The following is an 11,673-nucleotide window of genomic DNA, read 5'->3' as shown; positions in this document are numbered from 1 at the left end:
TTTGTTTGGGAAGACCGGAATCGCAGTGTTTTCATTGTTAATGATATAATAAATCTTAGCTTTTGTCTAATCAAATAAAATGATCCTGAGATTCTCTTACAGAGCCATTACGGTGCAGCTCTTTTGTCGTGGTCGCATACTTCCTCATTAGAGCGGAGCTGCTTGTTTTGCAGGTTCGTGGGTCGTATCATTGGCCAGCCTATGACAAGGTCCTGTCCTGGGAGGAGATTCTTAATGACGGAATGCCCTTTGGATCATGGGAGCAACGGTGAGAAACCAACCATGCATCACCTGAGTTCCTGCCCTGGAGGGAATAGATAATACTTAATCTAGCCAACCTCATTACAGCTGTCCATGTTTTACTGGCTCCACCGATATAGCTGAATTTTCTATCGCTTGCCTTACTTATGATGAAAAAGTGTCCACCTAATATTTTTTTGTCCCCCCCCTCCCCAAACACAGGAGTATGTGTGGAGGTTATTAACTGCTTTAATTCCTAATGATGCCTGACAGGTGCTCTTCTCGGTGAGATTAAGGACTGGGTGGGTTAATGATGGGATTGGCAAGATTGTCATAACTCACAATAGGACCATTAAAGTGATATTACGAAAAGGACTGCTGCTGATATGTGTTTAACTCTGGCAAGGTGGCACCAGGCAATTTGTCAATTTTTTTTTTCTTTATGTGATTTTCTTTGCCTGCAGGGCCCAGTTTTAGATGTGTGAGGAATGTCAAATAATGCTGGGCTATGAAGAACGGAAGGGAATTGGGTAGAAATGAGGATGAGAGAAGGTGCAAGAAAGAAGGATAGAGTTAGAGAGAGTTGTGAAAGATGTGCACGAGGCAAATTTGTGAGTAATAAAATGGAACAATCATAATAGTAATCGCTATAGTAACATATCGGTCATTATTACTATTATTATTTACTTTATTTGATGAAAAATAAAGATTGTTCCAGCACTGGTTTCAGAAAGCTGTGATTATCTTCAAAAACCTTTGCTGTGGGATTTTATATCTCTTTGTTTTGTTTTTCCGTGGATAAAACTGGACAAAGAAAGACATTTCCTTCCACTAAGGGACCATCAATCATCTCCAAGTATCTAAGATACCACAATGGTGAAGCAGTAACGCCGTGGGAAGCTAAGAACACTGCAATACTGCCCTCTACTGCCCAGGAATATTAGCTTCAGTACAAAAGAACAAAGGAAACCACACAGAAAAGGACACAAAGGAAAGTAAGAAACATGTACAACACCTGATAGGTATTGATCAAAGTCATCCATAAAGACAGCATAGAGATATTTTATGTCCTTCTTTCTCCTTGACCCAATTAAAAAAAAAAATCCATAAAAATCTATTTAATGTATTGTTTTGTAAACTGGTATCATAAGTACATTTCAAACCATTGCCATAATTGCATAAGCAAGTAAATTGTCCAGTATGTGTGAAGGAGATTTTTTGTACCATACAATTAGTATGAAAACCAGAGGTTGGAAACCACTAGTCATGTGACACACAAACCACATTAAAGCCATTCTAACCAGTTACTTTATATACAAACCACACCCATCTCACCTGTGCACACCTCTTGCCACTTTCTTTCCCTCTCGTTCTCTTTCTTTACCCTCTCTGTCTAATCCTCGCTCAACTTTGTTTTCATCTATCACTAGACTCTCGATCAAACCAGGTGAGTAGCATTTACAGAATCAAAAACATTTTGCTTTGAATGGATTTAGTGGAAAGGAGTCAGCACGTGATGTATTGGGAAGTGTGTGTATGTCATGCGAATTAAAATATCAAAGCGCAGCTCTGATTTATGTTTATTGCTTCATTGCAGATTAAAATGGGCTGCTTCACATTTGTCAAAGTTGTGATGGTTGTGTTCAACTTGCTTATCTTTGTAAGTAAGCTTTTTTTTCCTCATTAAATGTATACATTTGAGTGCAGGGAGAGGGCTGCTTAGAAGAATAATTGCATTTCTTTATTTATTGACTGAGACTTTTATGTGGGGTGTAAAGAATGAAATAGATTCAGCCTGCTCTGAATGAGCAACAAATAATTTATCCTCTCCTCTTACAACGAACGCACACAGTACACACATAAATTCAACTAATGCAAACCGATAACACGAAACCATTAGAAAATGCTTCATTGCTCCACGGTGAAGTCTTGATAATCTCAAAGTGTGAATGTGAGTAAGCCAGTCGCACTTGCTCACATGCAGCAATTCTCATCTCATTATTGTTCTACACTCACTTTTGTTTGAGTGCTAAAGCCTGCAAATGCCTGAAATGATGGGTATGCTGGGTTGCATTGTAGGACAGGATATTTTTAGGCTGTAGACACAGAAACAAAAGAGAGTGTACATGAAAGTGTACAATATTTCATTCAAAGCATTGCTGGAGCAGTATACTATTAATTTCTATTTGGTGAACGGTTTCTATTCATCTGAACTACAACTGACCTATCAGTCTTAATACCTGTCAAGGTCGGTAGAGGACAAAACTGGCATTACATAGGTTATACAGAATACAAGGTCAAGGTTTTCTGCAAAGATTACATTAAAAGCAAAAACGATAAATTTATAGAAAAGTGCTTTTTGTCAAAATCTCAGGATAAACCAATCAGTCTGTCATTCAGTCTTAAGTCTGACATGATTCGAGAGCAATGCTAGGTCAACAAAAGATAAACGAATTAGATTTTTCTTTATGTTTACGTCTTCTTCAAATATTATAAACTTGCTTTATTTAAATGTATCTGATTATGGAGCATATTTAGACTAAATATGATAACTATAATGTTAATAATGCACTTAGGAATGATACCTACCCAGATTTTGCACTGATTTACAGATGAGTCAAGAGCCAGTTTAGAGATTTAAGTTGACAGAATTTAGCAGAATATCAGGTAGTGTATAATCATTGCTGAGGATATCAAATGTTTAATATTTTGAACCTATTATGGAACACATTTTGACTTAATCTCTCTTGCTCCTCCTCCTTTCTTGTGTTCAGAATCACATGAAAGTCTAATAGTGTGTAGTTCAGTTATTTAGTGTAGGATCCACGTTTTTCCTCCTCTGCATCAAGTCAGCAAGCGTACAATTTTAAATAGCTGAAAATCGATGCGACGATATAACTGCGGTGGTGCGTGTTAGCGTGGATGCTAAAATAGTTATTGTTATAGTTATCTTTATAGCTAGTTCTTGATGTGAATGAGCAATTATTGTCAAAACGTGGAAAATGTTTAAGCATTATTGGTGAAGGTTAGCAACATTAGATGTCTGGGGGGTTTTTTGCACATTAACATTTGACTACAATATCAATAACAGTGCATAAACTAACCAAGTGCAAATGCCTCCCTAAATGTTACACAAATAGATTTCCATGTAACTGGATTGGATTCTCATTGTAGGGTTAAATATTTGGGTGTTAGCCAAGACTGTGAGCCAAGAATCTCCAACAAAGCAAGATCACACTCAGTTGAAAAACTCTTATATCTGTATACTCTTACACATTTATTTTGTTCCATAAATTGTACACATTTCTATACTTACATTTATCAAGACAGCCCTCAACATGCTTTTTTCATTTAGATCCTCCAGCTTAGCGGTCTCCATAATTCACTCATGTAATACCATGGAAATCCATCTCTCCAAGTCAAATCGGTTTCATTCCACTTCATACAGCGTATCTTATAGTTTATCTCTTGCAAAATTTGATGTCCATGTAATGTATCTAGAAGCATCTTTCTCTGGCACACCATTTCCAACATTAGTGGCATGGTGGCATTTCATCAAAGCATTGTTTTCTTTAAAGAAGCAGTAATAATTATGGCAGGAAGGGAAGGATTTTTGAAGAAAAGTAGTTGAAGGTAATATGCCCTTCACATTCCATTTGATTAGAAAGATGACAGTTAAACTGCTAAAACATTCAGACAATTCCCGAAGCGCCATGAGGCCAAACGGGCAATGATCAAATGAAAATTATTCTCACATGGAAAAATAAGCATTGACGGAAGGAGTATTGAGCATTTCATGTTCAGCTGTCAGCCAGCTGAGCTGGATATGAGTCGTCCTGACAGGCGTGATTGTGCCTGACAGAACATATCAGGTTTCAGAGATGGTTATGGCGCCAACTGTGAATTAACATGCTGACACCAACCCATTCATTAACCCAAACCACCAGCAAATGTGTTCTGGAGCTTAGACCTTTTGATATCCGACGGAATGCGATCATTCTGCTTGGAGACACTGCATGGAATTGCACTGAGTAAACCTCTTCCTAGTCCCACAGTTAAATAAGCCAACCGTTGGATCTTGATACATCAGAAGACACATAACGATTACAACACTGTGTGTCCATCATTACTCCAGGAAACCCATGCCATGGTTATGTGTCAGACTCATTGTCAGCGAAGACTCCTGGAAGTGACATAAATGAGCAGTCGAGCACCTAATCCTGCAGGCTTGTGGCCATTAAGGGCACCCCTTTAGTTTTCTATTGAGCCATTGCCATTGTTGAATGACCCACCTCTATGGAAGAACACACATAACTCAGGCACATTCTGGCAATAATGGGAAATCCATGCAGGGCCTCTTATCGTACAGCGTAATGGTGAGAATAAAAGGTCATGGAAAATGCCCAAGATAAAGGAGCCAAATACACATGGCTACACAACTGATACACGCCCTGTGGTCATAATGCTTTTATACGAACAGGAGCTTACAGCAAAGTAACCTGAGCAAGAGGTATGATGTTGTTTCTTGAACTAAAATATGAGTGCTAATCTGTGTTTAGCGCTATGTCACACCGTATCAGACTACCGTTTGTTTTGAGAGATACAAAAGACTAACTTACAGCAGCTGGTCACATTACTGACCTTGATACAGTCTATCTGCAAACATTTCTCCTAATGCACTTAATTCATTTATTTAGAGCATTTTTTGTTCATTCAGGATTTTTCTTTTAAATTTATTGAGAGGATCTTTTAAGATTTCTCATCACATGATTTGCAGCGAGGAGCATCAGAAAGGGGCCTGGTTGTGTGTTTCACAACGCGCAGTAAAGAAATAATGAACAAGAAAAAAAAGAAAAACAGTGAAAGTATAAAGTATAGCTAATACTATAACATATTTCTTTGAATATATTGCCTACATGCATAAATAAATAAATACTGTAAATAAATAAAGTAATTAATTAATGACTTTATTTTTTGGTTTCTTGCATTCTACATATGCCTAACAACTCACCTAAGATGTTGTAAACCATGACTTTTTCGGGTTTGCCGCTTTATTTTGTGCAGTTAGTCTATTAAGACAGATAACTATTTGTCATGTTACAACACAGACAGTGGTAGACTGCTGCAGAGAAGCAACAGTAATATCAGTTATTGGGGGGAAATTTGGAAATGTCGAATTTTTGTGAAGGGGGCCTTGCTCACCTCATTGGTGTTTAGTCACAGATGCCAGGGGAACTAATATTATTTGTATCTAGGCATTAGTATATGCAATGGTGTATTTGTGGAAGTTAAATGTGCAAAATGTTGTTAACAGCTGGCGGGCGTGTGTTTGGCGGCCGCAGGGATATGGGTGACAGTGGACGAAGATTCCTTTATGAAAGTTTTGCCACCCTTTACCGATGATTTCAAGAGTCATGTCAATGTAGGAATCTTCTGCATCACTATTGGAGCAGTTATGACACTGCTTGGACTGCTGGGGTGCTGTGGAGCTCAGAAAGAGAGCAAATGCCTTCTTATAACGGTAAATCTCATTCATTTTCTTACATAATATCCAGTGCAATATGAATAACAGCGCTAATATGTTCGCTCTCTTTGTTTTTCTCTGTGCTATCAGTTCTTCTCCATCATCCTGATCATTTGCATTGCTGAGACAGCAGCCGCAATAGTAACCCTGGTCTATTCTCACGTGAGTCTCGCTCTAAAACCACTGACCTCTCTGCCAATCCTCCCCATCCCCACACACTCTTTGTCTCTCTTTTCATTTTAGCTGCATGTAAATTCCCATCATTCTCTGGCCATCATTAAATTAGGGGGTTTGAAATGGCTCCAGCACATTCAGCCACTTAATAACTCCCAGATTGCCTCAGGCGCTATGCCAGCACTCTCACTTTGAGCAATTTATCGCACTACAATATTGACGTTTAGGCATTTTATATGCAAAACAGGCGATTTACATACAGAGCTTCACCCATTTAGTGAAATGTATAATAATTACAACAACTTTCAATGAGTTATGGAGGGTATGTTAAGAGAATAATGCCATTTAATTAAAAACACAAAGGCCTTTTAGGGCAAATTAAAAAATTGAATTCCATTTAACAGACAGCAATCTCATTTAATGCATATCAATAGATAACCCACATTAGAAAATGCACATATATATATATATATATATATATATATATATATATATATATATATATATATATATATATATATATACAGAGAGAGAGAGAGAGAGAGATATAGATATAGATATATATTAGTGCTGTCAAACAATTAATTTTGATAAAATGCATCAATATAAGTGTGTATATATTTTGAGAATATTTACATGTGTATTTATGTCTATATTTATATTCATATTATTCGATTATAGATAAATATACACAATATATACAATATAAAAACATTTTTTCTGAAATATATACATGTTTGTGTATGTATATATGTATAATAAAAATAAACACAAAACACAAACATATTATGTAAATAAAATTAATATATATATATATATATATATATATATATATATATATATATATATATATATATATATATATATACACCCCACACACACACACAATACCATAAAGATCTGAAAAATAGTCTAGCTTACATATGTTTTTAATAAATAAATGTTAAAATATGTAAGAAACAAAAAAACAATGCATTATTTAAACTTTACTTAACATATAATATCCCTAATTAGTTGAGCAAATTGACATTAACCACTTTCACTTATTGTTACGCTATCATTTTTGCAATGAAAAAAAAAAATATAAAGCTCATGCTTTTGAACCACACTGTCTATTTGTGGTGTTTGGTAATTGCGGTTCTACTCCATTTCGATTTCAAATGGTCTTCTAGGTATTTATGCAAGCGTAGAATCAGTTTGTTCATGAAACATCATTTATATAGCTATCTGGATGAAACGCAGTACTTCATCAACAAGCCCGAGCAGTTAATGCTGCTAGGGAATCACCAGAAAGGAAAAGTGCAGGACATTCCTGTGAATTATAGATCGACTGAATCGTTCAGAGGAACATTAAGCATGCAAATACCCATTTAATGTGCTGTTTGTCACCATCACACTTTTATCCATTCATTTATTTATTATCCTGACAGAAGAAATTGGTGTTTTAATAATTCATGCGCAAGTCTATATGAGCAGCTGCCCTGTTGTATTTTTGATAAGAAATGAGCTTCACAAAGTCATAACAATCACACAGTATGAATTCGAATACCATTACATGTTTACATTAATATGTAAAATTGTTACAGAATAAGCCAAATCGTGGTGGAGATTGCTTTTTTAATGTTCAATTGGCCACAGCTGTTTACTGTGTGATCCAAAATGTAATCACTCCCATTTCAAGAACATCTCGATTCCATTTTGTTGATGTGGTGTCGTTTGGCAATAACATTTCCACTCTTTAAATTAAAGATAGTTATTATGATAAGTAAAAGCAAATGGAACTTGCACTCGTATGTTGCAGTTGATGTTTGTAAATGTCTTACACACTGGTCTCAGATCAGCAATTAGCAATCCCTTCCTTGCTTTCCAGCGCTTTGTCCTGTCTAGATTGTGAGGGAATTCCTCCAGACATTGATGGATTAGCTTGCGCGTAATAACTCTACTGATCTGTGTAGCTTCCACTGCTTCATAGATGGGAGGGGGAGCACTTTTAATTGTGTTTTGTCTGCACATCCCCACGGGCATGCTGTGCCGAAGACCACTCTTGCTGACCCCACCTTCCCCAGTACACACACACACACACACACACACACACACACACACTTAGCAACAGTCCTTATGTGCCTAAAACTCATCTGGGCTTATTAATCAAATTCCAAATAACAAGGAAGAAAGTAAGAAGAGAGCGAAAGATATTTAAAATGCAAGCAACACAAAGGACATACTTTCCATATTTTCCATATATCAAACATTCAGTTTTATACTAAATAATTAGTATACTGTATGTGTATTTATTTAAATTAAAATAAAATAAAATTGTGTCCTAGTAGATAGCATGTGTACAATGCTTTAACGTTACAGACACAAGCGGTCTGTTTTAAAAGTGTATGCTTGTGGAAGATGTGTATCTGCTACTCTCTGGATTCACATCTGTCCCTGTTTATCTGTATCTGTGTTGTTTTTTTTTTTAAAAGACTGAGATCATTCTAAAAACGTGGGCCACGCCTGGACTGAAGGTGCAGTATGGGAAAGATAAAATCTTCACAGACTTGTGGAACTCGACCATGACAACTGTAAGCCACGGCCAGCCGAATACATGCATACATGAGTATTGATCTGTGCCTCAGGCTTTTCAATACAGGTCAAACAGAATTAATCCATCACGTCAAATTTCCTGGCCAAAAGTGCCTTTAAAATCAGTGCAGAGTGGTTGACAGTAAACGTGAAAATGAACTTACTAAACACACCGCCAAGAGTTTGACAGGCTAATGAAAACCCTTCAAGAGCTCTACAGATCAATACTCGTGCTGCATATCATAAGTAGATGTGTTAGCTCTACAAAGCAGTATTTATGAAAATACTATATGCAACTGACTGTTCTTGCTTTCCTTTGGGTAACAGCTGCAGTGCTGCGGCTTCAGCAACTACACAGACTTCTCTGAATCCTACTACTATAAGCAGAATGGGGACCTTTACCCTCCTACCTGTTGTGCAGGTCTTGAGCTCTTCCCCTGTGACGACGACAATGCAGATTTCAGTAATGTGGTGGTGAGTAACATACAGAGCTTTCACACTTCTATATAATAACACTGTAAAAGCTAGCAAAAGCTTTAAAATGTCTTTAAAATCACTGTTTCTTAGTTTTTCTTATCGGTTATGTTGATTAGGGTTGAATGTTACATCTAATGTAATTAAATTAATGTTTATTGCACATTTTAGTTCTGTTATAGAAATATATGGTTGAAATGTTAAAAGTAGGAGCATGCCGTCCAAATTCAACCAAAAGACGAAAATAATGCATTGATCAACTATGATTAGTGTCCACTTCACCATTTTTCCTAGCCTCACTAAGCGAATGATACGTAATCTAATTAATATTCATGAGCCACGCTGATAAGGTATATAAGTACGACCCCACCCACTTTTCAGATCACTCCTACACCCTGTGTATTACAGAGATGTGCTTATATGATTTGGGCCCTTTCATCTGGTATTGGTTTCTCTTCCCAGGGCTGTTACAAACAAATTGTAAAGAACATCCAGAGGAACGTCAAAATTGTGGGAGGAATAGCTGCTGGAGTCACTGCCATTGAGGTAAACACAACACATCCATCATGTTCTAATAACAAAAAATGTTTTGGAGGAAGTGTACTGGGTGTATGCAGGCAGTTGAGCAACTCTCAGCATTTGACTGTAGCCTTTATCATGACTGGTTAAGGCTAGTTTGATGTACAGGGCGATTTACCAATTTGCATATCCAGCACAAGCTGTTGAAATGCTTATCATCATCTTCATTGCTTCCAAATGCATTCAAATGCATTTGTGCCTATTAGACATTTCCAACATATGACACATTAATTGCCACCACATACAACTAACAATGTGTTTTGTTTTCTAGGTGGCAGCGATGGGGGTGTCTATGTACCTCTATTGCTACTTGGACAAAAAAGCCACCTGAAAGTCTCATCTTATAGTTTGTTATAATGTATATGCATCTTTTCTTTACGCTACAATGTTAGTTACTTTAAGTGTAGATAATACTGTAGATATTAAGCCATTATTTATTATTTAGTAGGATTTACAGTTATATCATGTTAATGAGGTTAAATGGATGATGACATTTTTTGTTATTTGATTTTTTTTTTTTATTACATAAACACAATCATTTTCTTCTGAGATTGTAATGTAATGCAATTTATGAAAATAAAAATGTTGCCGCACTTCTCCTACACGGGAAAGTAATTTTATAACCAGAGATCAAGTTCATTTGCATAGAGAAGCAATAATTGTTTTGCATCAAACGCTTCGTGTCACACAAGCTGTTCTTATACATGAAAAATTAGGGAATGATGGGAAAGTGTTTGTGGAGAATGTGTTATAAATAATGCATTTTTGCGCCTCACAAAAATGGTCTCTAATCCACTGAAGATATATTTAAGTAGGAGACTGACTGAGGATATTAATTTTTTTTTATTGGTACAGTTGATATATATAAAATGTAATGTGAAATGATGAATCAAACAAGTGATAATGCAAACAAGCAAAGTGTGACCTTTTGCCCAATTGATTTCAGCAGTATGGATCATAATGAACTACTAGAGCTTTAAATAATATCTATACACAACACTGCATGAAGTTTTTGACTTGTAAGATTCACACACTACATCTCACTCAAAACAACTACCCTAGCTTTCCTCTACAGCATTAGCACATACAGTAGAATCATTTACGCAAGGGTTAAGCCACACTAAATTTGCATTGATTTCAATAGTCGCACCATTTCCTTCGTGGCTGCTTCAATTTTCCACATAATTTGCCTGCTGTGGTGTCTGCTTATCGAACAGGAAATAATAATAAAAATAATAATTTCATATTCTATTGAAAAATATACAAACTATCTGCAAAAACGCACAAATACAATTCAAAATGTAAAACGTTTTAAAAGTGGACCCAAAAAAGAAATGTTGTTTAACCGTTTGGAAAAAGTGCAGCAAGCTTCTAAAGGAGCAGACAGAGATGTAATTGTTTTTTTTAATTTAGATTTTAAAAATTGAGAACTGAAATTACAACTCACCCTTTTCTCCAATAACTACTTGTTTTTAAATCGGCAAACATACAGCTCTTAAAATGCCTAAAATGAAAATAAATTTCAATTAGTTAAATATGATTACTCTCATTTTGTGTCAGATTTAATAAATACATCTCAGCTCATAATAAATATATCTCAGCTCAGGGGCCTTAAATATCGAACCACTGCTTTAAAGCCATTTTTTGGAAATATTACTATAACTATATTGGATATGATTTTCAATAGAATTTTAAATTCATTCAAAAAAAGGCGTGACTGTGCTAAAAATATGAACAACATATACAGTCTGTTTGCAAACATATCATTAAAACTAAATATCATTAAAACTATGGAAACAAAAAACGGACAGAGGAAAAACAATGTAAGAAATAGTTTTTTATTTTATATAAGAAAAAAAACAATCATTTATAACTACTTAGATATACAAAACTGTTGAAGAATCTGGTTAACATAGACACAATCTCTGCAAACTTGAGTACAAAATAATATGTTGAGATGAGAAACATTTCTATTATGGTATTGCACGTTCAAGATACTAAGAAAATGCTTAGTGGCACCACAAATAAACTCAGTCAGTAGCTATATCAGTACCAATCACTGAAACCCACAACAATCTACTAAGAAATCTCCATGAAATGATTCGGAC

At 35.8% G+C, this 11,673-nt stretch overlaps 1 protein-coding gene across 1 annotated transcript; it reads left to right on the top strand.

Annotated features, from left to right (window-relative positions):
• The first annotated feature begins 256 nt into the window (after positions 1–256).
• LOC122346855 (tetraspanin-1) lies at positions 257–9,988 on the top strand. The gene is made up of 7 exons (XM_043241714.1): positions 257–268; positions 5,555–5,761; positions 5,855–5,926; positions 8,413–8,511; positions 8,840–8,986; positions 9,449–9,532; positions 9,837–9,988. Exons 1-7 carry the CDS (start codon positions 257–259, stop codon positions 9,894–9,896), a joined length of 681 nt encoding a protein of 226 aa, XP_043097649.1. The 3' UTR covers positions 9,897–9,988.
• The last annotated feature ends 1,685 nt before the right edge of the window (positions 9,989–11,673 follow it).

This window comes from Puntigrus tetrazona, chromosome 6 (genome assembly GCF_018831695.1).
Source record: "Puntigrus tetrazona isolate hp1 chromosome 6, ASM1883169v1, whole genome shotgun sequence".
In the NCBI taxonomy this organism is placed as follows: domain Eukaryota; kingdom Metazoa; phylum Chordata; class Actinopteri; order Cypriniformes; family Cyprinidae; genus Puntigrus; species Puntigrus tetrazona.
The sequence above is the reverse complement of the archived record's forward strand: the minus strand, read 5'-3'. Positions and strand labels throughout refer to the sequence as shown.

What these genes read in the sequence shown, in the direction of transcription:
- LOC122346855 (XM_043241714.1), top strand. An exon ending in GGAACTCGACCATGACAACT is followed by an intron (nt 8,512 to 8,839) that starts GTAAGCCACGGC and finishes TTTGGGTAACAG; the next exon opens with CTGCAGTGCTGCGGCTTCAG. An exon ending in CAGATTTCAGTAATGTGGTG is followed by an intron (nt 8,987 to 9,448) that starts GTGAGTAACATA and finishes TTCTCTTCCCAG; the next exon opens with GGCTGTTACAAACAAATTGT.